General features: G+C 39.6%; 1 protein-coding gene and 1 pseudogene across 1 annotated transcript; both read right to left on the bottom strand.

Moving 5' to 3' along the window:
- Positions 1 to 12,492: 12,492 nt before the first annotated feature.
- On the bottom strand, positions 12,493 to 18,779 carry LOC117755898 (proteoglycan 4-like). Its single transcript, XM_034576062.1, has 7 exons — positions 18,136 to 18,779; positions 16,591 to 16,749; positions 15,308 to 15,430; positions 14,266 to 14,377; positions 13,934 to 13,957; positions 13,110 to 13,757; positions 12,493 to 12,556 (listed from the first exon to the last, which is right to left on the bottom strand). Exons 1-6 carry the CDS (start codon positions 18,317 to 18,319, stop codon positions 13,703 to 13,705), a joined length of 657 nt encoding a protein of 218 aa, XP_034431953.1. The 5' UTR covers positions 18,320 to 18,779; the 3' UTR covers positions 12,493 to 12,556; positions 13,110 to 13,702.
- A 3,759-nt stretch (positions 18,780 to 22,538) lies between these two features.
- Positions 22,539 to 24,685, bottom strand: LOC117756566 (annotated as a pseudogene).
- Between the last annotated feature and the right edge of the window lie 3,287 nt (positions 24,686 to 27,972).

Below are 27,972 nucleotides of genomic sequence, written 5' to 3'. Positions count from 1 at the left end.
CTCCGTGTGGTGCGGTGGTGTTCCCTTCTGCCGGTGGGGGAGAGGGGATTCTCTCCAGGACATGTCTTGGTGGATCAGCAGGGGCACACTGGTTGAGATGATACCAAGTGGTGCCTCTGTCCGCTAGCTGGATGGCGTGCGACGAGCGGGCAGTGATCTTTAGAGGACCCTCCCACCGTGGCTCAGTCCACTTGCGTTTGTACTTCCTTAGGAACACCCACGCCTCCATTCTCATTACAATGTTCTCTCTGTTCGCTTCTTTCGCTTATCTCTTCCTCACACTCTTTATCAGCTGCCTGACGTCTCCTTCTCTGCTCTGCTGTTCTTTCTCTTTTAGTTTTAATATCCTCTGCTTCAGACAGCATTGCTTTGGATGATTCGAATTCTGATCTCAACTTTAGTCTTTCTACACTTATTTCCTCTAAGGCAAGGCTGATGTCCCTTATTCCAATTACAGATTCTGTTCCCTCGTCATGTACTGAAGCTCCATGTTCTCCTTTAACACCAGATGCTTCTGTCTGGTGCCAGTTAAACAGCCTTAAAAGTGTGACCAACAGATGTAAATCATTTTCCAAACACTTTCAAAAATGGAATATACTGAACCACAGGATCCGATATCATTTCCCCAATGTCAGCATTGACACATTTATTTATCCACGGTCCCAAGTCTTGCCATTCATCATGTGTTTTGACAGCAAGACATGTGAGTGTGAACCAGGAACGTCAAAAAAGGAAAGCATCCTCTGAATATCTGTGAAGGAACTGAGAGGGTGACTTATTTTCTGGTTTGGGTAAAATTACAGAAACAGCACATCTATGTTCATTCCAGAAAATACAACTTAGTGTTAAATTCTCTTTCACACAACTTTCTCTAAACCATCTTTTTTCAAAATCTGCATCTTTCCCTTCGTGTTTGTGTGCAGTGCAGTGTAAATCTTCTGGATGCATATACTGGTGTCTGTTCATATACATCTCATTGATATTTAACATATGTTCCTATCAGTCTTTCTTTTTTTTAAAAAATCGTTTACTTCTATGATAAGTGTTTGTGTTGGTGTGGTGCATTCACCCTCTTGATGTGTGAGGTATTCCTCACGGTCTCGTTCCCTGTTCAAAGATGCTGGTTCCTCCCTCTCCTCCATCCCCGCCTCGGTTCAATCAGCCTTGTAAGCTTGTTGCTGTTTCTTCGGACAATTTCTGCCCAATGTCCTTTCTCTCCGCAGTGAAAACAAATGTCCCAATCATCATTCCATTTGCCGTCTCCCCTTCTTCCTTGAAATCCTCTTCTTTTGCGTCCGCGATGTACCTCTGAACATTGTCAGTGAGACTTTATGCAGATCAGTCTCTCTTTTCTTCTTCTTTTCTTAATGTTTAATTATCTTCTTCGCATCAACGGAATGTGTTTTTATTAAGTTCTTCCCGAGTCCTACTTGATGCCTGTACGTTTTAACAGGCTGGCAACATCAGGTCACTTCAACCATCGCGATTTGGGCTGGATCCTGTCCCAGTCCATATTGCCCCTTGTCTGGTGCGAGAGAAGAGAGGAGTTGCGGGTCTGGAATGTTATTAGCTGGAAAAGGTTGTTGTGGAGCCTGGGCTCCTGCCTGTGGAACATCTGCTTCTGGTGGGGCTTGGTGTTGTCTGGTTGTCGTCTTCTCGGCGGGGAAGAGTCAAGGTCGGAAACCTGCATTTTGAGACACTGAGACATTTGTGAGGTGTTATCTGTCCCTGCCAGTGTGTGTTTTCTGTCCCTTTGATGCAATTCTTCTAACCACATTCCACATACCTTCCTATCTGCCTGAAATGTAAGATTTACTTTTCTGGCCTGACTAAATTTTTCTCTCTCCTCTAGCTTCAGTCTCAGCCGTTTTAGCTGCCTTATACTAAAACTCCCCCCAGTTGGAAACCCACATTCTTTCATCCACACTTGGTGCTGTGTCACCATAGTTCCTTCGCATGACCTTCATATTAGGATTACTCAGATCAGTTCCATTATCCAAATCTTTAAATTGTTCATTTACCCATGTAAAGAATTTCTTTTTATTTATTAAGTATTAGTTACCTTAAGTCACCAATCAATCTCCAAAACGCTATCGTAAGGAGCAAATAGGAAACTTAGCAATATAAACATCCTCAAAATAATGTAATACCCCCTATTTAATATAATCAATAGTAATTTTGCTCTTGTAATTACTTAGTTACTGGTAATTTCTCAATTCATCTCTTTTCCATTGTTTTTTATATGTGATATCAGGAACCATATGAACATGTGATGTACAATGCAGAAAAGTAATTTTTCATTTCTAAGCATGTGATTGCTTCTAATATCAATGTGTGTGTGTCAGTGACATTTGGTGTGTCACTTTCATGTATGTGTGGTGTGGGTGCGATACCATGTATTTCAGGCGTCGAATGAATCAGAGTTTCCACCGCTCTCTCCTGGCCCCCCCCCCCCTCCTCAAATCTACCTGAGCAGCTGCACCTCGCTCCCCCTGACACTCCCCCGCCCAATGTCCCCTATTTCAACACCTGTAGCAGGTGTCTGCTGTTCTGTTCGTGGAGGAATACAGGGCGGAGGTGAACGGCCGGGGCTGAAGCCACTTCAGGTCTCTGAAGAGGGGCACAGTCGAGATCGTGGTCCACTCTGACACACTGAGGCACTGTAGGATACAAAGAAAACTTTTTCTGTGCAGATTTATCTGTTCGTTCACATTCATTGGCCATTTTATCACATTCATTCCTTTGGGTAGCACACTGCATTTGTAATGACAAAGAAACAGTTGCAGGCGTATGCTTTTTATGTAGCTTCAATGAAGAGATGTGTGTGTGTGTGAAGAGTTGAACTGTGTGTGTGTGTGTGAACTATGTGTTGTGAGAACTACATGTGTGGACTGAGTGAATATTAAAATCCCAGGAGATAAGACACAGACACATGCTGAAGGCCTCTTCGAGGTCTTGTTGGGGGAGATGAGCACAGTCTCAGATTTGTGGCTCTGATGTCATTTTGGCAGTTACACAAGCAGAAATAGTATGCATAAGCAGAGATAATATTTAGTGTGGTATAATGATAAAATGTTTCCATTACATTCCTCCCTTTTGATCATAAAATGATCACAACATCAGATACAAAATTTACTTGCAAAATGTCAGCACATATTATATCTAAGGGTGAAAATCTCAAGTAAAATTCTTAAGTAGTCTTTATTTTCCAATTCTAAAAATAAAGACAATTAAATAAATAAAGAATTTCTGTGTGGAAATTGCTTCTTCACTCCAAATGTCAGGGTTTTGTACTTGTCAATGTTTAGTTTCATCCGTTTCCAAAGTGTTTTCTGTTTATTAGTACATCCCTGTGTTTCATGTTTTCACACTCCGGGTTCTGTTTCCTGTCTTATTTTGTAGTCTGGGTTCTTGTGTCTCATATCTAGTTTTACTTCCTGTCTGTGATTGTCTGCACCAGTCCTCATGTGTTACACCTGTGTCGAATTGCCCCTGCCTTCCCTGTGTGTCTGTATTTAAGCCTCGGTTCTTCCCTTTGTCCTTGTCGGATCGTCGTCGTATGTGTTCTCGTGTCTACCCGTCTACCGGTCCTTATCTCCTGTCCTGTCCTCCTGTCTGGATCTCCTGCCCTGCTCTCCCTGTATTTCTGTATCCCGTGTCTCCTGAGCCTCTGCAACCCCCCGTGTAAGCTTCCTGTATTTTCTCCCTTTGTGCTCCCAGTTTTGTTCGTTAAAGACTCTGTCCCTTTCAGTTTCAACTCTGCGTCTGGGTCCAACTGCCACAGCAACTCTGACACCAAATTCGATCTCTATTCAGTTAAGGATATATAATTTCACAGTACCAATTTTGCTTGGATATGTGTAACAGTGCAAGGAACCCTCTAATTTTGTGCACTATAAAAATATTATGGTTGGCGGTTTCGATAGCAAATTTTGTTGGATTATATATTGTCATAACTCTAAAACCATTTTAGGAAAAATAATCTGCGTGTTTCTCTTTGCTCATATGGAACTCAGAGGTGCTAGGTCTTAGTCAAGTCTTTGTTCTTCTGCGTCTGTCAAGTCTTTGTTCTTTGTCAGTCTTTTTTATCTCTGTCAGTCTTATTCGTAACATGTTATGGCCTCTGCGTCTTTTAATTTGTGCCCGATTCAAGCAACGGTGTGTCTGGCTAGTTAAACTCCTCACTCGTCAGTGCAGGCAGCCCCTTCCTCCAGGTTCACACCCTAATCCCAGATTAGGTTGCACGGATGCAATCTATTGCATGAATCGTGTCTTTTCTATTTTCGTGTTCATTTTTCCCAATTCTGCTACTATTAGAGACAGCAGGTCTTTTTTATCATGGTCAGATCTTAATTTCTCTAGTCTCTTTTTTATTTTTTTTCGTTGTTTTTCCGCTGTTTGGTTGACTATGGCAGTCACCACTGCGGTCCATTTTGCATCAAAAGTAGCCATTTTAACAGTTCTTACGCTATGACACGTGAATATCTTCCAGACAAGGGGTCGCAATGCCCGTCTGAGGGAACCAGTTTTGGAAGCTTCTACAGGAAATCCTGCGCCAAAACTCTCGGGGTTTCCCCGGTTCTTACTCAAACTTCTCCTTGTTCTGGATAAAAATATTCACCATACTATACCACCCTCATTTTCCCACACAACTGTGACTGCGACACTCTGTGCGTCTGCAAATGGTTGCTTAGTCCACAGGAAACCACCCCACACTGTTCAACATTTACCACAATTTTTCAGGACTTTAACCTCTTATTTTGGCAGGACTTTAACCTGTTTATCATTCACTCAGAGGACTTTAACCTCTTTTTTTTTTTTCTTTTGTCTGATATTACACTTTTAGAATTAAATTTGTTTTATGAGATCAATGCCGGAGTCGGATCTTCAATTAATTGTTCTTATCCAATATGCAGTTGTTTTATTATAAAAGGTCGCTGCTTACTACGGTAAGCGAGTCGCGTCATTTCCTGTTTTCCTGCCGCTGGTGGTGGTCGCTGTCTCTGAACTAGCTCCTCTGCTAACACAGATATTTCTCTATATTACTACGGCTAAGTCTATAGTTAAACATCAACACATACCAACTCCTACTCTTTGGTGCTTAGTGATTCTGTGTCCTTACATCAGCGTGTCACCGGATTCTTCTGTTTGAGCTCACCCTCGTAGTCTAATATAGAAGCGATGGCATCTCTCTCTCCCTCTTGCTCCCCTGCTCTCTCTTGCTCCGAGTGTCTCATGTTTACTTACTCCTCTGCCTCCTTTAACAGTAGTGGTACATGTAATAAATGTAGTGTATTGGTAGCGATGGAGGCGAGGCTTAGCGACTTAGAAGCTCGGCTCCGCTGCTTAGAACCTCCGTTAGCTGTAGTTAGCAAGCCCCCGCTAGCCGCCGCGGAGCCACCTAGCTTAGCTTCCGCTAGCAGTCCCTCGACTTGTCCCGTGCAGCCGGGAGCCCAGGGCGGCTGGGTGACTGTCCGGAGGGGGCATAGTGCTACCCTTAAAAAGCCCACGATTAAAGACCCACCAGCTCACGTTTCAAATAGATTTTCTCCACTCAGCGACGCATCCGTTGAGAAGCAAACTCTGGTCATTGGTGACTCGGTTCTGAGAAACGTGAGGTTAGCGACACCAGCGACCATAGTCAATTGTATTCCAGGAGCCAGAGCCGGCGACATCGAATCCAAACTGAAGCTGCTGGCTAAAACTAAACGTAAATACAGTAAGATCGTAATTCACGTCGGCAGCAACGACTCCCGGCTTCGTATGTCGGAGGTCACTAAAGTTAATAGTGAGTCGGTGTGTGCTTTTGCAAAAACGATGTCGGACACAGTAATTTTCTCTGGCCCTCTCCCTAACACAACAGGTGATGACATGTTTAGACGCATGTTGTCTTTTAACCGCTGGCTGTCGAGGTGGTGTCCTGTAAACGGTGTGGGCTTTGTAGATAATTGGCAAACTTTTTGGAGGAAACCTGGTCTTGTTAGGAGAGACGGCGTTCATCCCACTTGGGATGGAGCATCTCTCTTATCTAGGAATATTACCCAGTCTATTAAATGACAACCCAGAGTTGGGACCAGGACGCAGAGCTGCAGTGCTAAACACGTCTCTGCGCTCCCTCTGGATCAGTCACACAACCACAAACCCATAGAGATTGTGTCTGTCCACCGTCCCATTACATTATTTAAATCAAACAATAACAGAGGGAGAATTCCACACAAAAATCTAATACAAATTAACACAACCTCTGCAACAACTCAGGAAACAAAGACTTTTAAATGTGGTCTGTTAAACATAAGATCATTGTCATCGAAGGCTATTTTAGTTAATGAACTAGTCTCAGATCATAAAATAGATTTATTGTCCCTCACTGAGACGTGGCTGCATCCTGATGAATATGTCAGTCTAAATGAATCTACTCCCCCCAGTCATGTAAATACACACGTTCCCAGAGAATTTGGTCGAGGAGGTGGAGTTGCTGCTATTTTTAACTCCAGTCTATTAATTAATCCTAAACCTAAACTAAGCTACAACTCATTTGAATGTCTTGTTCTTAGTCTTCCACGCCAATCCAAGAAACACCAACAGCCAATCATATTTGCTGTAGTTTACCGTGCCCCTGGGGCTTATACTGAATTTTTAACAGAATTCCCTGAGTTTTTATCAAACCTAGTCCTAAAGACCGATAAAATTATTATTGTTGGTGACTTTAATATTCATGTTGACAATAATAAAGATAGCCTTAGCATAGCATTTATTTCGCAATTAGACTCAATTGGTTTCAGTCAGTGTGTACACCAACCTACTCATTGTTGTAACCACACACTTGACCTTATATTATCATACGGTGTCAAAATTGAACATCTAACGGTACTTCCGCGCAATCCAATTCTATCAGACCATAATTTAATAACCTTCGATTTTTCACGATCAGAATATATGCCACTAATAATGAACTCATTTTCAAGATGTTTACCTGATAGTGCTGTAGCTAAATTTAAGGAAATAATTCCGATTACATTTAAACCCGTACTATCCGTCGATATAAACAACAAATTCATTAAAAACCCTAGCTCCACTGAGATTGACCATCTCGTCGATAGCTCTGTAAGGTCATTACGATTAACATTAGACTCAATAGCGCCTCTAAAAAAGAAACATATAAAACATAGTAAATTAGCTCCGTGGTATAATTCCAAGACACATGAGTTAAAACAAGTATCAAGAAAACTAGAAAGGAAGTGGCGCTCCAGCAACCGTGTTGAAAATCTCCTAGACTGGAAGAATAGTGTTAAAGCATATAAGAAGGCCCTCCACAAAGCAAGAGCTGCCTACTATTCAAAACTAATAGAAGAGAATAAAAACAACCCCAGGTTTCTCTTCAGCACTGTAGCCAGGCTGACTGAGAGTCACACCTCCACCGAACCCAGTATTCCTCGATCCCTAAATAGCAATATCTTTATGAATTTCTTTAATGATAAAATTCTAACCATTAGAAATCAAATCAACCATCTCCTGCCCTCAATTGGCACTAATACCCCATCAAGAATAGAAAACTCAGAAACGGCCAAGAATCTTACCAATTATTTAGACAGCTTCTCTCTGATCAGCCTCGATCAGCTGACCAAAATAATCTCATCTTCTAAACCAACAACTTGTATCTTAGATCCCATTCCTACAAAATTACTTAAAGAAATTCTGCCCCTAATTGACAGTTCATTACTGAACACAATACATCTGTCATTATCATCAGGATATGTACCACAGTCTTTTAAAATAGCTGTAATCAAACCCCTCCTCAAAAAACCCACCTTAGACCCAGAGGTTTTAGCCAATTATCGTCCGATATCTAATCTCCCCTTCCTGTCTAAAATCCTAGAAAAAGTTGTAGCCAATCAGCTGTGTGAGTTTCTCCAGGAAAATAATATATATGAAGACTTTCAGTCAGGGTTTAGAGCCAATCACAGCACAGAGACAGCCTTGGCAAAAGTCACTAATGATCTTCTAATAGCTTCAGATCAGGGGTTTGTGTCTGTCCTCGTTCTGTTAGATCTTAGTGCAGCATTTGACACAATTGACCATAATATTTTATTACAGAGACTAGAACAGTTAATTAGCATTAAAGGAACTGCCCTAAAATGGTTTAAATCCTATTTTTCCACTGCTATGCGGATGACACCCAGTTATACTTGTCAATAAAACCTGAACAAAGTAATCAAATAACTAAACTCCAAGCATGTCTCAAGGACATAAAAACCTGGATGACCCGCAATTTTCTCTTATTAAACTCAGATAAAACAGAGGTTCTAATACTTGGCCCTAAACACCTTAGAGATACATTATCTAATGATATAGCTGAGCTAGACGACATTGCCCTTGCTTCCAATGAAACAGTCAGGAACTTGGGAGTGATCTTCGATCCTGATTTATCCTTTAATTCTCACTTAAAACAAATTTCTAGGACAGCCTTTTTTCACTTGCGTAATATCTCCAAAATCAGACATGTCCTTTCTCAAAAGGATGCAGAAAAACTAATCCACGCCTTTGTTACATCCAGACTGAATTATTGTAATTCCTTATTATCAGGCTCCAGCAGTAAGTCGTTAAAGACTCTGCAGCTTGTCCAAAATGCCGCAGCACGTGTCCTGACAAGAACCAAGAAAAGAGAGCACATTTCTCCTGTATTAGCTTCGCTACACTGGCTTCCGGTTAAATCTAGAATAGAATTTAAAATTCTCCTCCTCACCTTCAAGGCCCTTAACAATATGGCACCATTATATCTTAAAGAGCTGTTAGTACCTTATCAACCCACTAGAGCACTGCGCTCCCAGAATTCAGGCTTACTTGTCGTCCCTAAAGTCTCTAAAAGTAGAGTAGGAGCCAGAGCTTTCAGCTATCAAGCTCCTCTCCTGTGGAATCATCTCCCACTTTCAGTTCGGGAGGCAGACACCATCTGTACGTTTAAGAGTAGGCTTAAAACCTTCCTTTTTGATAAAGCTTATAGTTAGAGCTGGTCCAGGCTTGTCCTAGACCTGCTCTTAGTTAGGCTGCTATAGGTCTAGAAGGTCGGGGGACACATGACACACGGAGCTTCTCCTTCCTCTTCTCAATCGTTATCACATCAAAGTAATTCATATCCCATCAATACATGTTACTGACTTGACTTCTTCCCCGGAGTCCCTTTGCCTTATCGTCCGCAGATCCAGGGCCGCGGCTGTGGCCACATCATGGATTAGGATCTGTGGATCACGTATCAGAGGTCGTAATGGTGGATCCAGTATGGCGGATTCTGCATCGTGCTGGCTGATCGTGATAATAAAGGCAGATCCTTTATCGTGTTGGCATCAGATACTGGTAGTGGACCACGACCGAGGTGGCAGCTGATGATGGATCCTAATGGCGGCAGTGGACAATGACTGTGGACTATAGTGGCATCCGATCTTGATGGTGGATCATGATCTTGCTGGCTGCTGACCATAGACTATGATTGCAGCAGGACTGCTCGATACATAGTATTTCTCCTCAGACACTTGACCATTAATGACATTAATCCACCAATTCACTGACCTTCAGTTATACTTCAAAATGTTTACCCTAATCAATGCTGCTAAAACCTTTATCTTGATGTTCTCCTTTACACTTGACATCCATTGCACTTCTGTCCGTCCTGGGAGAGGGATCCCTCACATGTGGCTCTCTCTGAGGTTTCTACGTTCTTTTTTCCCTGTTAAAAGGGTTTTTAAGTAGTTTTTCCTTACTCTTGTTGAGGGTTAAGGGCAGAGGATGTCACACCATGTTAAAGCCCTATGAGACAAATTGTGATTTGTGAATATGGGCTATACAAATAAAATTTGATTGATTGATAGTTGACCGCGGTCTGCATTGGAGAAACCACTCCTTTGTCGATCTCTTTTTCCTTCCCCTCTCTCGGGTTTTATCAATTGACTGCCTCAAATCACGTCGGGGTCACCAAATTGTTGGCGGCGCAACGTTGATCACCTTATTCTGTTCTCAATTCTCCAGTCAGCCATGTTCGTTTGATAGAGGGAAGTCACACACATACAATGTAGTTATCAGACAAATGTTTTATTATAAATCATGATACTTACAGAGTCCCTGGGCTCAGTTCCTCCGTTCACCAACCCCGAGGATGGATCATGAGGAAATCAGCCCCGGACAACATTTTTATACACATACAATCTGGGTGGAACCTATATCTCCTGTCCCACAGCCTTGGGCTGTGAGTTATGTTTTCGTCGGTATTCCCCTGCTCAGTCACATGTTCCTCAGTACTTTTCTACTTATGAGGCATGAATATCTAACAATGTCTGGTTGTTACATGCACTGCTCAAACCGACCAACGTTATATGTGCACTTATTACTGTGTAATACTGTTGTGTGACTACATGTGGTGTATATGTAAGAAGGAAGTATTTACCAAAATAAAAACCATTTCATTACCATTACAACTTGCCTTCTCTTTAATATACAATCCTTTATAATATTATTACTTATAATAATATTAATACTATGTATATTTATGTTTAGCCTATTGCATTGGATAGATACTAAAGCAAAATGATATTTATCAAATTTAAATAGTGACATATTGACAACAAATACATTTTGTTAACCTTAAACGTGTGTTTTTGACAACTTGAGGTATGTTCACAAGGCATATCAGTTATTAATCAATTTCTATGCTTTTATATCGTCTTGTTTGGAAGGCAGATTGTATATAAACAAATTGTAAACCATTTTAACACTTAATACCAATAAATAATTCTGGTAATAGGCCCGGAAGATTTGTGTGAAAACGGTGATAAATCCGTTGGGCAGTGAATGCACCCCTTTCAGTCCACGAAAAAGCGCGGTAACAATAAAGTGTGAAAAAGCATTGGTAAATGTATATGTGTGTGTTTTTATAGCAATTTTTCTTTCAAGATTTGAACATTTATGCTTTGGTTAGGCGTATTTGGTTAAAAAACAAACCGCTAATATGTTTTCTAAACCCTTTTTTCACAACCCTAATCTCAACCCGGAAGAACGATACAAAGAACTAGAAATTGAACGGGGTTCCCGTACGTGTGTGTGTTGTTCCCATCTTTTGTAGTTCTAATGTGTTTTTACTATTATGTGAGATTGCGATCGGGAACCTTGCATGCTTCTTTTTGTTTTTTTGGTGTGAGAAAAACACCTGTTTAGTCAGATTTAGTTTTTCTTACTAATAAAATGGTAAAATCTAGTTTTTTCAAGGTTTTGGCCCTACTCAGTGGCACCCCCCATAGGTTTGCATTGGGCTATGGTAGTGGAGTTCAAGACCTTTCCAAAACAGTTCATACCATGTCTGTTCCATATTTAGTTTCCATCCTGTAAGCCATCAAAACTGACTCAGGTGCAATGTTCAAAGGTCATCCCTGAGGAGCAGGAGCCATCCACAATTTTCCCACTGACATGTTACTCCCGAGGTCAAGACCTTTACGATTATGTTTTTGCGTTTGTCCTACGACAAAGTTTACATTTCATCTTGCTCCAAGCACAGGCCCTCTCGGGTATACTTTCTTAGACCCCTTTGAGGTCCAAGCTGGATCAAATCTGTCAAATATGTTTTAAGTGGTATTTAATGGCCAGATATGTTCAAAATATGTATGTTTGCTTTATACACAATCATGTTTCACTTTGGACCAAGTTAGAGACACCTTTGTTCATTAACAACCCAATTTTTCATATGTATTTTTCATATTAACTTGATATGTATTTATAACCAACCATCCCCGGCTGACAGGGTGGTCATATATGACCAAGATTAAAGTGTGTAATAGTTCTAATAAATATGAGGAAAAAGTCAATGTTGCAAATTACTGTAGCATGACCTCTATTAAATAGCTTGGTAGGCCTTTGCCATGCAAGAATATGCTGTGTCTGGAGATGGGAGTTGCGAAACAATTGCTTACTGTGAGGTACAGATGTTTAACCCATTTCCGGTTGTGCAAAGGTTTTGTCATGAGATTACTTATTTACACAATGCATAATATTGCTAGGGTTGAATAACATGAAATTCTATATAGGACGAGATCCACTTTTCCTCCAGGCTGGGACAGAATGTTGTTTTGAGCAACAAATCTCTGTAGTTCTTAGGTATTTTTTTGGGCCTGTTTGCGACATTGTTGCTGTGGCTATGTTGGTGAAGTCAGGCCTTAGTTGATCGTCTCTGACCAGGGAGTCAATCATACCACTGTATATTATAGTAAGTTCAAACGTTCCTTCTCCTTCCCTTCAACTGCTGATCAAGAGGCTTAGATGCAACTGCTTAATGTGACTGTCTAAGACAAAAATATCTTTATATTAACAAAAGTAAGTGTTGGATAAAGGCAAAAAGTCACACAAACACCCTTTTTAAATGAAATTTTATGTAAAAACAGAACAAGTAACAGTAAATGTAACAGTATACAATAACATCTAAAATAACAAATTATACAACTACAAGCAGAAACTTAAGCTGCATCCGGTTTACTGTAGCTCAGTTTGAGACACCCAGGAATCTTTCCACCTCAAATTGCTACAACAAAAAAGAGAAACACAAAATATTTTTAGTGTCAATGGATCATTAATCACTATGGGCATATAAATGCACAGGAACATGTGAACAGAGAACTAATGGTGATAAATATGGTATGGTATTGTAAATTGTTTCCATTACATTGTAAACAATGTCATCAATTTGAAATATTTCTTTCAACATCTTTGTAATCTCTCTTATTGTAAGGATTAGTAATCAGTATTGCTAGAGGGTTTGCAAGTAGCCACTTGAGTGACATATTGCTGTAAGATTTTCAGAGGAATGTGATTCTTTTTGCACAAAGACTGATGTGATACTTGACTTAAATGCTGTAAAAATATATATATATATATATACTGTATATATAATGAAACATATTTCCCATGGTTGACCTTAAAATTATAGACCAGTCAAAGAATTATAAACGCATCCAGATTTAGAGTTACTTGAATCCAACATCATATCAGAGCTACCTTCTATGGAGTAAAAGAAAAATTCAGAACTTGTGATGGTGCAACATGATGTGGCATCAGAGATGAAGCTTTATACATACCATTTGGGGCATGGCAGCCACCTCACCTTCACCTCCTTTTCCCCCTGAAAACAATCAGTGGCCAAAAAGAATAAAAATCAAAAACATTAACAATGAATAAAATCATGTGTATATGAAGCAGTTAATGTGCATGTTCCACTAAAATATGAGAATTGACAGTAGAAGCCCTGAAAGGATCTTCCTGCAAAGGTCAGTCAGATGTCAAATATAAAGTACCACATTATTAAACTGTGTAAACAGAATATTTTATGTATTTCACAAAACTAATGGTGAGTAAGAATTCACTTGGATAATTGCACACAGGGCAGTTCTTATCTGCATGTATACTGTTGAAAATGCAAATCAAACCATCTTTTTTAATCAGCATCCCCTACTGCATAAGATGTTTTCTAACCAGATTGACAAACACATATCATGTCTGATCCAGGAATGCACACAATTAACACATTCATTTACACATTATGTTGTCAATTTACAAATTTCCCTGGAAATATAATTGTAAAACATTAATTGTAAAATATACATAATAGTGTACCATAAAATATTTTAATTCAGTGCAAATGTGCAATATTCAACTTATATTTAGAACTCTTTCAGCTGTGATTTTTGAATGTGGGTAGCTTGCCATTGAGTTGTGGTACTTGCAGTCTGAAAAATTAAAAGAGACAATTCATTGCCTAGTCAGAGGAATAGAAATATTAGTAGTTAGCCACAACTCCAAATGTCATATTTAGATCTAACTTGACATAGTATTTGCTTAACTCTGTTAAAAATGTGAAATGAAAATCTGGAAAATGCAAAATGGAATAGTGATTAAATCTTACTTGTTGGGTTGACTCTTTTTCCTCCTTTGCGGCCACCTAGGGAGTTGGGGGAAGAAAACGTTTGAGATCCAACATATAAAAGAATGTTACTGAAAATCTTTTCGACGTTTCACTTATTAATACCTAAATTTATCTGCCAGGCACAGAAATACATAAATAGGGCAGTACATTCTGTATCCACTAGGCACGTGAAATATCATACTTTCAAAGTCTATGCTCCTTTAAGTTTAATAACAACTTCTTCTCATCAAAACAAATGGGATCTGTTGTTGAAAACTGAAAATATAGCGATTGTTTCTGGTCCCTAACACGGTTTATTTGCAGGGTCTTACCTGGATATTTTGGTCGACAGCTCTCTTTGGAGTTGGAGAGTGGGGGAGATGAGGATGGGGAACTTGGTCCAGGAGGTGAATGGGGCTGTGGCGGGAGCTGTAGGTGCAGGGTCTAATGTACAGTTGGCAAAAGAGAAAAAAGTAATATAAGGTAAAGACATTTTAATATTGTAATGTACTGAGATGTGTTGGACTCAAATGCTCGACTCGGAGACAGAGATGATAAAGAATAACTTTTACTGAATGGTTTCGGTACACGGAGTGGCAGTCCAGTAACAAACACAATATTCCAATAAGTGTCGGGCAGCAGCAGAAGTCGAAGGAGATCCAGTCCAGGTTCGGTACACAGGTGAGGCAGTCCAATAACAAACACACAATTCCAATGAGTGTCAGGCAGTAGCAGGGTTCGGTGAAGATCCAGTCCAGGTTCGGTACACGGGGAAACAATTGTTGAACAGGCAGAGGTACCGACAGGGAAGAAGCAAAAGCGGAGTCGATTACACAGGCCGGGGTCGGAATCACTAGAAACTTAATTATCAAACTGGCGAACTGGCAACGCGACACAGGAACACACAGACTAAATACACTAGGTGATGAGGAACAGGTGCAAACAATCGGGGAGGAGCAGACAATCAACAAGGTGGAGCACACACAAGGCAGGGAGTGAGGAGTCTGAAACGAGAGGAGAGATGAGTAAACAATCACAACACAGAACAGAAGAACAAACGATAAATATCAGGCCAACTTAACTAGGAAGCAGGACTGGACGTAACAAATATGATATTTAAGGGTGACAAATTACCATTATATGCTAGTAAGAACAGTCTATATGAAAAAGGACAGTGTTACACATTGTGTCCAAGTGTCTTGTGGTGTCATGGCCTAAGTTTTCTCTAAAACTGGAGTCAGATTTATCATGATGATCCTTATGATGAACTCAAAATTGTATGAACCTTGTTTGAACTGTGGTGAAAGTCCAAATATTAAATGAAAATATGGGGTAAACATACTTTACGTAAATGGTTTATTTGCAGGGTCTTACCTGGATATAATGTTGGACAGCTCTCTTTGGAGTTGGAGAGTGGGGGAGATGAGGATGGGGAACTTGGTCCAGGAGGTGAATGGGAGGTGGATGGGGCTGTGGCGGGAGCTGTAGGTGCAAGGTCTAATGTACAGTTGGCAAAAGAGAATAAACATAAACGACAAAGTAAATACTTTTGAATGTATTCCAGGATGTTTATTGAAACTAACTTGGATGTTAGTAAGATTAGACTTGTAAACATAAAGAAAAATCCCTTTTAAAGAGTGCATGATTATTGGATGGTCCACAATCTCAACGTGCAAATTTTAGCAATGGAACACCAAAGTGGCCAATTTGCATGAACATTATATTACAATCATAAAATCTGGGAGACTTAGGCTGGCCACAGACCATCTCAGATAAAAACTCTATCTTACACGCATCTTTCAATGCGTGTAAAATAAGGGCCTAATTCAGATTTGGGATAAGTGCACACCAAAATTATAAGACTCCTCATTCAGACCTCTGGCTTATCCTTGGTATGAAGTGGCTCAATATCAGCTGTATGTGTGTGTGGATGTGTGTGGTTGTGAAAGGTGTGTCTCAAAGTAGTTGTACTCATTTAGGATAATACAGGATCCTGAGAAAATTGGAATAGGCCTCATTAACATTATCCATAGAGTTTGTTTTGTATTCCTTGTGGAATACATATATTAAATAATTTATATTTACTATTTGTTATCAGTGACCTTCATAGATGTTCAAACATTATAGTGTTTTTAATGATAAAGTAAAAAAATAAAGTAAATACTGTTGATACTTCAAAATTCTGATTGAAGTTAAAGCTAGCTGTTGTTGACTCATCCAGAGAAAAGCTACACAGGTCAATTGCAGAGTTTCGTAAATCTCCAAATGAAGCAATGGGTACCGTCACCTGGCAAAACTCATTTTGCACAGTGTAAACCAAAGAAAGATTCAAGCAGTTGAAGAAACACTGATTATCTTGGACAGAATTACCGAATTACTGTTAATTTGATGCAGCCATCCATCTGACAACTTTGCTGGTTTGATAGACTCTTAAATGTGTTTTTAAGAGGATGACAGAGACATATCCATTGATACCACAACCACCAAAACCCTTCCCAAGAAAGAAATCTGGCAAACAATGGGCACAAGCAAGGCGATGAGCTATATACATATTTCTTGTGTCCCTCATAGGTTCAGAGGTAAGCACAGACATCAAAGGTGGTTGACAAACATCTTCTCATCTTATGGTAAATAAATTATCATGTGGCCCTTCTTACCACAAGGTGTCAACAAGAGGCTGAAGGTTTCTTCCTCCTCCCCTTCCTCCTCCTCCTCCTCCTCCTCCGTGGCTTCTGGATGAAGAGAGGATTCAGCCAGTTCCCTCGGTCCCTCTGGGTCCACTGGAGTTGATGTGTTGGCCTCTCTTTTAACTATCACTGTTTGAAAAAGAGTTATCTTAGGTCATGATGAAATATTGACACCATACATGTCTTCCGCACATGTCATGGAATATGTAAAGGGAATTATAGCTGTATTATGCCATACTGTTGTATAAGGGCACTCAATTTAATAACAATTATAATAATAGGCTTTCTCAAGTACTGACAAAGTGTGAGTAAAGGTATCTACACTATAACATATTTGTGAGTGTTAATCTATCTTGATCCTGTACATTACACAAGGACAATTAATGATACTGTCTCATTTCACAACATTTCTGGCATTATTAGACATTCATTATAAATGCCTAGACAGAAATTACATAGCTGCCAGTGATGTCTCAAAAAAAGGTTATTTTCGATGATATAAACATTTGCACACATGGGAGTGAACACAAAGATACGCACAAAAAACAGACAGACAAACACATACAGACCTAAAAAATGCCTGACCCTCATAAAACCATACTGAGCTACATTTGGTAGAACTACTGTGGCTTGGTTGGCCTTGCTGATATAGCCAAAATGTTATCTTAAGGTAGTTCTCAATTTAAATAATGTGGTTGTTTGATTTAGTAAAATTCCACTCTACTGAGATGGAAGTCTGGTGACATCATAAAACTGTCAACTTTTAGTTCTGATTATTGTGACTATCCTACTTTTTAATTCCACACTTATAAATTTCAAAGTTGTACTTCATCTCACATTATTAAACATCTCCTGGTACACAATGGCAATCTTAGTGTAGTAAAGCCTATGAAAGACATAGTCAGCAGCACAGGAGCTAGGTCAAGAATAAATGCTAAAGCGTATTCAGTGTGCAGTGTATATGTTTAGGATCTAATTTGTGCTTATTAAAAAATATAATGAGTCAGTTGTTAAGGGAATAACATCTTTATAATCTTAAAAGTTCCTAATCACATGTTTATGGACTGCATATGTACAAATAAAGCTACAAAAATTGTTGTGCAAATTGAACACTGGAATTTGGATAGCTTGGACAATTTGTGGAGAAAGTGCAGCAGATGGATAAGGCAGCATGAAGTCATGAACAACATTGTTGATAAAACGAAGGCAGAATACAAATAATGCAAAAGAATACTGTCATACACCAAGGATGACTTTGTAAATTCAAAGTGAGAAAGATTTAAAAGAAATAAACATATTTGGATGATAACTCTGTAATTCTATATATCTGGTCCAAGGGGTTGTGGTTTTCTTCTAATATGGTTTCTGATCATAAAATGTATAATGATTCAATGAGGGTTCAAAGCTCACTGTAGACTGTATCCACCCAGAGTTGGTGTCGTGAGATCATGAAAAGTAACCAAAAATATTTAATAAAGACTACACTAGCACAAACAAAACATTTTGTGGACTAACCTGACAAGAGGCTTTCATAAAGTGTGCGTACTGCTTTCATCGACGCGTTTTCCGTGTCTGTGACTACCTCCAGGCCACTGAGGCACTCACAGGACACACAGTCCTTCTTCTTTGTTCCAAAAAGAAGAACAGGGTGCAACCCTGCCATCTTGAATTTGTGAACCTGAAAACAAATCGGGAACATAATCAAAATGGATTAACTATTAAAAACAAAAAGCATTATATTGTCAGTAGCTCCATATCCTTATTGTGCCAATTGACCATGGCCCTGATCTGGTCAAACAGTATGGCCTATAACCTGTCCACCTTATAGTATTAAAAAGATGCCAAACAAAGTTCATTGAGAGTCAAGTTTGCTTAGAAGGAGTAGGAAAAACAAGTTTTGGAGGTATCCAAATTTTGTCAGATTAGCAAAGCAAAATGACTTTAAACTTTACAGACATCCTTGCTATTATAGTACAAAGTTTAGTTTGATGGAAATCAGAGAGAGACATAAAAAATGTATTACTCCCTGTTTACTATTTTTCCAAAATTCTGGTCTAGTGGTCATACAGTGTGGCCTTTGAACTATCAAAGTGAGATATTTGAAGTTTTTGTGCCAATTTTCTGGGCAGTAAATTTAGTAAGAAATGGGGCTATGACCTTGGGAGGGTAGAAAAAACAATGACTAACAATTTTATATGTTGTATTGTACGATTGTACGATTTGAGCATGAATGTTTGACATATGTCACCTGAATTTCTTACTTCTTTGTATTTAGTGTTTTCGTACAAGAAATATAGCACTTCACCAAGGCATCTAAAGTTAATCTCTATACCTTTTTTATTTTGCTTTTAATCTGTGATTTATTTATTTAATAAGTGTCTTTTAACTGCTATAATGTTACCTTGTTATTGTTTTTACTGTCAGTGTTTTTACCATGCAAAGTGCCTTTGAGTACCTTTTAAAAGTGCTATACAAATAAAATGTATTATAATAATTATTACTATTATACATTCATTTGACCGGGATATGTAGCTAGTGTGAAGAGTCAGCAGGCTACAGGTAGTGAAGAGTTTACCAGAATCCAGGCATTCAAACTTTTCCCCCCATTCCTTATCTGCCTTTTCCTTTGCTTTTTTTTACAGTTTTTTTCATTGGTTGTTGGGCTCCACAAAGTTTGCATATCTTGCATGCTACACGTATATGCTGCATGCAAGATATGCAGGTTTTAATAGTCGAGCCAGGCATTTCAACTGAAAGGGAAAAGAGAAACAAATATTAGAGTTCATCCATCAGAGGCCATACTATCTTATAATAAATTAGTCTTTCAATAACTATAGTGTCCTCCTAATAGTGATCAATTGGTCATGAGTGAACAGTTTGTCAAGATTGTCAGAATAACATTACCTTCTTGGTGTGCAAAGGAAGATGTAGGTATCTGAGGGAAAACAGACAAAACTTAGGTTGCTATAAAACACCTATTAACTAATTAACACTTATTAACAATTTGCAGCTGCAAATAGTGAACAGGATACAGGATCATATTACCGTAGGTTCGGTTTATTGGTGAGTGGAAACCTATGTCAAGGTGCATTACAGAATATTACCCTAGTTCTCCCAAAGAAACTTTAAGCATTTTCTGATAAGTGACAATTGCATATGGAGAACATATTTTTCCACATTTGTTGATTATTATCATCATTATTATTATTATTATTATTGAGTATCTTTTAGATCGAGGACAGCCATTCTACCTGTACATAGTTACTTAACAAGTATAAGAACATCCCTGTGTGAGAATCCTTGACTCTAAGATTCTTCCTGGACTTTGCAGACATATTACTTCTGCTAGTCAATACAACAAAATGTGTGGCCTGAACTTTGAATGGAGGTCAGTTGTTCCCACAGATGTTGTGTCATTAAACTAAAATCACATTAAAAAAATATATTTATATATTATAGATGTGTCCTGATATTAGCAGTTCTGGACTGATATAGAACTAAGATTACTCAACTTTTGATGTCTTGGGTTTTTTATGCTCTAGAAATCTGGCAGAAATAGTGTAAGCTATCTGAATTGACTGTATTGGCAACTTTTATGCTATCAGACTGTATATGATACCATCATATAGCATTACTGAATATAACTGTTGTCTCTTGTTGGACGTGACACCTTATCTTACTTGAAAACGATCTGGGGTTATTTTAATGTTACTTTATGTGTTAGCTTAGTGTGTACAGTTAGCTTTAGCAGTTACAACTGACTAACGTTGGTCTTCAAACCACCGTCACAGAGAAATAAATAGAATTTGAATAATCAAATACATGCAGACTGTCGTATTGATTAATCATTTTCTAAGAACTGAGTTTTGCTTTAAGTATAATTAGTAGTAAGGTAAGATAAACGATTTACTTACTTTTCTATTATGAGTGACCTCTGGGCGAATTACGCATTCTCACTCGTTTGCATTCTCAGTCGGTAGAGTTGACCCCACACAACATCTACAGCGCCATCCCGCGACATTTTGACGAAGTAAAATCTGTACTATCGTTTTGAATAGTAGATGGGAATCATTGCTAATTTGCAGAATAAAAATATACACTTTGTTTGCTCTCACATTGTCTCCTCTTTAGCTAAGTCCCGTTGTGCCTTATCCCAGCTCTCCCCTCTCTTCTTCTGGGACGGTTGTACCATTCTCTGCTGTTTTCAGCCATTCGGCATCCTGACTCGGTAGTCAGAAGAAAACCTCCAGGCGGAAATTTCGGCAGTACAATGACCAGACGTCCCGGTTTACTGATCTAGATATCTATAAAACACTAAAATGTTTTCAAATTTCACTACCTAATTTCCCCGGTTTCAATCAGAATCAAAACAACAATTACATATAGCATTACATATGTTTCCAGCGCTTACATGGGGGGTTAGCAGGTTCTGGCGTTCTTTTAGTTACGTAACCCTATTAAAAAAAAGTAAACAAAACACCATGTGATGTTCCGTTGTCACGGCTATGGCTAGCCTATGAGCTTGCATCTCTCTCTGACAGGACCTGTCAGTGTGATACTAGTTGGCAGGCAAGCCTGTCAATCACTCATTTTCATGCCCGTTGCTAGCCAATGGCCTTGAGGCTGAACAGACCAACACGCCCATGCTAGCGGTTAGCTGTAATGCTAAGGAGAAGTTTTTCAAAGAGCTCCACTCATTCCATAACAAAGTACCCGTCAACGGCATGCGCATCGATAACACAATGGTCCCGGTTTGGGAGTTTTAAACTGTGGTTGCCTTATATGTGAGTGCCGGCCTATGGTGGCAGCGAGGGAAGCGTCCATAGCAACAACCATAACAACAAAATAAATCCGATAAAAGAAAACTAACAACAAAATATCATACAAACCATCTGAAAGAAGATTATGAAAATAAATATAAAATGTTCTGCTTCAAAGTTGATCAAAAACACATTTAAACGATGAAAATATTTAATTTCCCATAAAGAATAAAATGAATGTCCGCCATGTTTTTTGTTTTCACGAAGAGAGAGAAGCGCATAGGTCACGTGTCCCCAGGCTCCTGACTCACGATTACGTGGAATTCATACGAATTCTAATGCATTACTTTTCGTAGCATTTCCTACGGAATTTTGATGAGAACAGCCTGAACAGTTAAAACACACACATGGTACTGATAGGGTTGGTGTCTAAAATACAATCATTTGAATTCCAGGTCTTTAAAAGTCTTAAATATGTTCAAGTGGGTACAAATTATGTTAATGTTAATTTAATGCTACTGACATCAAGCTTCATTTCTTTAAATACATTTTCAATCAAATTTTATTTTGGCGGGATGCACAGTTTTTGATGTCTCTGTGTGTTATAGTTCTTTCTCAATGGCAGTGCACTGTAGTAAAACTACAAACAAGACCAATGTGGAACTAATACCTGATAAGTACAAACACCCTGGTCAGTACACTCAGCTTGGCTGTGGGAACAGCTATGAATACATACAATCTCTGCCTGTAGTTTGAGAGATAGCGTGGTGTTTCCATGGTTATTCTCTACTCGGCCATCTTCAATTATGGGGAAATGAAAGTGATTGTGGGACTCTGATATTCCTGCTTATCTGTTGTACTTGACATTCGTGTTAAATTGCATTCATTATGGTCCTGACAAGTTTTATATTTAACTTGTTGAAACCTGCAGAAATTTAAATAAATAAATGTATCGATGATTCAAAACAGAAACATACATATATAGTCTTTACTTTTTGGAAACAGAAAAATTGAAAGTTTGCAGAGCTTTGACCCATAACCTCATCAATTCAAGAATTCTAGCTTTCCCCCTTATTATAGAGTTTGCCTATAGATGTTCTTTCAAAAATATTGGATTTCATTTTTTCACCAGTCAGTGCAGTCAGAACTGCACTGTGCTCAGCGCCATGGATCTACAGTGATGGAGGAGTTTAACTGTACAGAAGCTATTTCCATCGCAACATGGTCCAGGGCCGCAGGGTTTGTGAGGACCCAAACACAGTGTCCGTGCTCCTTCTGCTCCGAGCCCAGCCAGGGACTCTGTCAGGAGCAGGTCAGGAACACTCTGAATTTATGACATCTGTGTTTAACCTAAACTTTTTGAGAGACTTGGATCCTGATGCTTGTTCCTCTCATTTCTCTTGCAAATTCTCTGATTCACGGTGAACTTACCTCCTTTGGAGGATACAGCCTCAGACAGAGGATACCATATGAAACCAGGAAGTGGAGACAAGGAGGAGGTTTAAATATTTAATGAAAATAAATCGATAACATGATGTACATACATATATACACAGGGGTGCTGCTGCATTTCCTCCAGAGTGGCACGGTCCTCAGGCTCTAAAGCCAAACACTTTCCCAAGAAGTCTTGGCAGTCTGTGAGGCGAGAGGACAGACGACAAAGAAACGATGAGGCTTGAATCTACAGGGATCGACTGTAACATGGAAGGAACATAATAACTGCACATTGAAACCAGCGTTGTCTCACCTTTGGACCACACAGAGCTGATTCGGAGTTCATTTCTGAGGAACCCTGTGGTGTGGAACCGCCTGAATCCATCCAGCATTTCAAATAGCAATGATGCCAACTGCCAGACTGTCGTGGGGCCGGCCATGTATTGCCAGTTGATTTGAAACTCTGGAGGAACGTGTGCTAGTGTTCCTACAATATGTCAGATAGAAGGAGACAGAAAAAAGCAAAGGATGAGGAACAGGCAGAGATTTAACAGTCAGATGAATGAAAAGCAGGATAACAAGACAGGTTGGCCGTACCAGTGAATTGGCTGTAAATGTTTTTCTTCCAAATGCAGCCACATCCAAAATCAATGAGCCGAACTCGAAGGCCATCGGAGCTGAACTCAATGAGGATGTTCTCTGCTTTAATATCTCGGTGGAAGACGCCCTTGGCTTGTATATCGATGGCAGCATCCACCAGCTGCTTCATGATGATCTGAGAAAGAGATAAAGAGTCACAAATGAGTTAGAGTGGTGAAGAAGGGACTCTGGGTGGGACTGAAAAACAGTCTATGTTGTAGCTGCTCTGGATCTTTCAACCAGAGCACACAAATTTCCATTTTCTTCTGAGCACTTTGAGGACTAAGCTGAGGTCCAAAGGCCTTTCTTATTTCTGGGATGAGCAATTGTAAAAACGGACTTGACACAAGGTCTATTTATGGCTGTTGTGTAGCTTTTAATCATAGTATGTGATCTGCAGAAAACTTCAAAAAGGAATTTGTGCTGAAATAGTTTTCTCAATGTTTCAGACCAATATATATCCCATTAATTAAAACTCAAGAGCCCTCAATAAAGGGAAGGTTTCTAAAGACTGAATCTCAAATAATTTAATTTTGAAATTTAAAATGTTAGTTGTGATTGGACCCAAATGAAATATGGGTGTGATAGCAGCCAAACACTCTCCACTGAAACTGATGATATTCAAATGAATGACCTTTTCAGTAGTAGTCTGGGAAACAGCTCACACTAAGAATAAAGCTCCAGTACCTTTGCAACGTCCTCGGCAATCAGACCACAGTTCTCATCCATGAAGCGCAGCAGTTCCATAGAGGGGACTGGCCTCTCCATGACCAGAAGAACCTCTTGGTCCAGATCGTACCAAGTCCAGTATCGACACGGCTGCAGATTTTCCCACAGTCACTGGTTCGCCTGCGGCTTTGTGCATGAGCAGCACCTCCCTGGGAATCCTGCATGCCCTCCCATTTAACATCTAAAGGGAAAATATGTGTGTTTATCTCATCAACAACAAGTAACAACAAAAACATAAAAGTTAAAGAATGATTTCAACAGTTGGTGATGAGACAACAGATCACTCACCACTTTTTGACAGCGCACAGCCGAGTTGGGGATGTGTTTTATCGCCACCTACAGGACAGATCATGAGCACTTTGGTTATTCCAAGGGATGAAGTCACAGTATTTATGTTTGATGTGAGAATATTACATTCAATTATTTTATCACATCATATTATGTACTTACTGGTAAATCATCAGACCTTCTGTGGCCGCATAAACTGAGCCATAGCCTCCTTGACCAAGTTTTTAAGCTCCAAGTACTTGGCCTCGAAGTCAGCTGCACCAATGAACACAGACACAGACACATGGTTTAATATAGTTGTGAAAAAAAAGATGGCATCACTACCTCTACTTAATATTCTTTTTCCAGGACTGACATTTTGATATATTAACTCATGATCCACTTTTTCATATTTCTAACGCTTTCAACCACCACATTTCAACATATGGAGTCTTTCAGATGTTGTGGAAATAGCTCAGTGGAGCGAAAACCATCAGATAGCTTCATGACAACTAAGTAAAATCCATCTGCCTAACAGTCGGCTGAAAGCTCTGAAAGATAAGTAGTTGTTTGAATCATTTCATTTACATATCATATCTGGTTGTTTAATCTGTGTCAATATTACATCTAATCCTCAGGAAGAAAGTAAATAATTATATTTCTCAAATGTAGAATTATTCCTTTAAGTTGGACAAGCCAGTTTTCAAACACCGTGAACAACATCACAAAAAGAAAACTGAAATACCTCCCAACTGGAGTCAACACCATCCCCATTTTAACATGATCATATTGCTTCCATGCAAACAGCAGCACATTTTCTTTAAAAGTAAGTCACCTCTGCTGGTGTGGCCTGATAACACCGTGCTCTCGTCACTGGAGCTTTTGTCCTCGATTACTGACTCCACGGTTGATTGACCAGGGTTGGTGTTGGCATCAGTGCCCTTTCCACCCCTCTGCCTCTTCAGTTGGGGCTCATCTTCAGTGGGTGGCCTTCCTCTTAGTGGCCTTAGTCACAGACCAATTACTCGCCAAGATGGCGATGGGTGAGATGGGGCGGCCAACCATCTCTACAAAAGAGGGAAAAAAACAGTGAGCATCAACCTGTTGACTGCATGTAGTGACTTCTGAATCCTATGACCACATAAGAATGATGACATTGGATGGCTCCGCAAAGTTCTTTATCACATTAAACATTATTTTGTAATTTTAAACGACATCAAGTTTTATTACATTATGTGAACATGGCAACTACTGTTTGGTTAAGGTTAGTGAAAGTACTGTTTTTTATTCACAATGACTCTGGCTACTTTCCTGCACAGTGTTCGAGTAAAGACATATTATCAAGAGCCTGCAAATGAAATCCAGGTGATCAAGTCTGTTGAACGAACAAGGTGTTAGAAGAAAGCTCACAGTTTTCAAAAGACTTCATCATCAATGTCTTGAGGCCCTTCTCACGAAGTTTTACATGGTTGTGGTCAATGGAGGAGGAGAAGTACTAGTGTAAGACATGCCAAAACAGCACCGTCAGTGCTCGGGCCCCTAATAAAATGATTTGTGTTGGAAATAGGGTGAAATATTATGCATGCCTTGCACTGAGCTCCACACAAAAAGACTTGACACATCTGGAGAAGTAGCTGTAACCCACCTGGAAAATTCTTCAGATAATTGGACAAGGTTGTATCTTCCATGTCATACAATAATCCCAGATCAACAGAGATGTAGGTTGAAAAATATCCAAACGCAATGTTTAATATGTTTTGAATAATCGAAACGTGTGTCTAGCTCTGTTGATTTTGGAGGACAACTGATTACGTGATCTGATAACTTATGGTTACATGTGTAGCAACTTCAAAGCCACATTTCCTATGATCTTTGAAATTGAAAAAATGCAGGAGTCCAAAGCATGTGGACCTTTTGATTTTATTAGTTCACAGAGCCTTCATTGAAAATCCAGGATGTCTAAAGCTTATTCTGTACCAGGATGCTTTTGAAATGGTCAATCCCCTCGGCTCTGCTAAGAAAAAACACAAAGTTGTTGCAGTCTATCTTTCTGTGGCAAATTTACCTGCTCATGTGCGGTCCAATACTGATCACATGTCCCTTGTATTATTGTGTGGAGAGAAATGACCTAAAAAAATTTGGAAATGCTAAGGTTTTCTCAGAGATGTTAGTGGATTTAAAAGATTTGGAGGAAAATGGAATAAAAATAGGTCGTGAAACGGTCAAAGGGGCTCTGTATTGTATTGCTGGCGATAATTTGGGTTCTGTTAAGACTAAAATCTATGTTTTCCTTTGAATATTGTTAAGACTAAAATCTATGTTTTTCTTTTGAATATGTGTCTGTGAAGATGGCAATGAAACTGAACTAAACAAGTGCAGTATGTTAGACAGGGGTGGGGGCAGGGGCAGGGGCAGTTTGGGCTGAATCTGAATAGGTGGGAAAATGTGCGGCCTTCACATAGTGACTGATAGTAGCCCGTTTGCTGGCTGGTTTTAATCTGAAGTTGATTGTTGTGTGTGGGTGTGTGCGTCACATCGCAGTTCAGTCTTGCACCTGTCTGATAATGCCTGTTTGAGAAGACTGTACATCTGTGGCAGACAATAAACTGTACTTTAACTTGTTCTCATACCTAACTTACTATATTACAGCATAAACTCCATTAGCTTTATTTCAAAAATCACACATAGATGAATGCACTGTTTTCTTAAAAAACTGTGACATACCCTTAGGAAGAATTCAAGCGGCCACTAGGGTCTGAAGGACAGATAGGAAAGACGTTGTTTTGTCTAGAAAATGCGCATGCCATACTGAAAGCTCACAAGCTGTCAGCCGATTCAAGGCTTGTTATAAAACACCAAACCAAACACTGTCAGAATGTGAAGATTTGTCCCAGCTACTGTCAAAGGAGGGACGAAACTGGGAGCGGCTCCTCATCATTGGCGAATTCCAGTGCCTTGAGGCTGGGACCAGCCTGTGCACTAGCCACGTGACTCCCCCTCCTGCTGAAGTTCTACCTATTATTATAATATTGCACCACCGTCCGCTCGGGGCGACTCTGACTTCCCCGTCGGTATTAGGCGGCTTGGGGGTTGTACGTTGAGTGCCCATAGCTATGTAGTAGCTGTTCATTGCTTCTAAATAAATACTTTTTTGAACCAGACCGACTCTACCATCTCTACCTAAGGAAAAAAGAACACGACAGTTCACACAGCATTGGTGGGTTCACTGAAAACTTTAGTCGTTCTCAGTACTTTTGCAGGTACTGTGAAATTAAGCAAAGAATGTTTCATGGTGATGATCCAAATGTATGTGGTCCACAGCGCACCCCTGAAAGCTACAATTCTGCTGTTGATGATCTACAAGCTGAAGACAGTCAACACGTCAAAGGCTGAAATCTTTTCATGTTTGCCAGCCTGGTCTCCCACCTTGTTTAGGCCATGACATATTTGAGGGTGTTGCACTGTACTTGAAGTATTTCATTAAGAGAAAAAAATGGCTTACATATTCACTTTTGAACCGGCG

The sequence above is a fragment of the Hippoglossus hippoglossus genome, chromosome 22 (assembly GCF_009819705.1).
Source record: "Hippoglossus hippoglossus isolate fHipHip1 chromosome 22, fHipHip1.pri, whole genome shotgun sequence".
NCBI lineage: Eukaryota > Metazoa > Chordata > Actinopteri > Pleuronectiformes > Pleuronectidae > Hippoglossus > Hippoglossus hippoglossus.
Note: the sequence above shows the minus strand (reverse complement) of the source record. Positions and strands in the feature narration are given on the sequence as shown.

Coding starts and splice junctions, on each gene's coding strand:
- LOC117755898 (XM_034576062.1), bottom strand. CDS start 18,319: ATGTTCCCGATTTGTTTTCAGGTTCACAAATTCAAGATGGCAGGGTTG. Junction 13,958..14,265: donor CTGTCGACCAAAATATCCAG/GTAAGACCCTGC, acceptor GTGGCCGCAAAG/GAGGAAAAAGAGTCAACCCA. Junction 13,758..13,933: donor AAAAAGAGTCAACCCAACAA/GTAAGATTTAAT, acceptor TTAATTTTTCAG/ACTGCAAGTACCACAACTCA.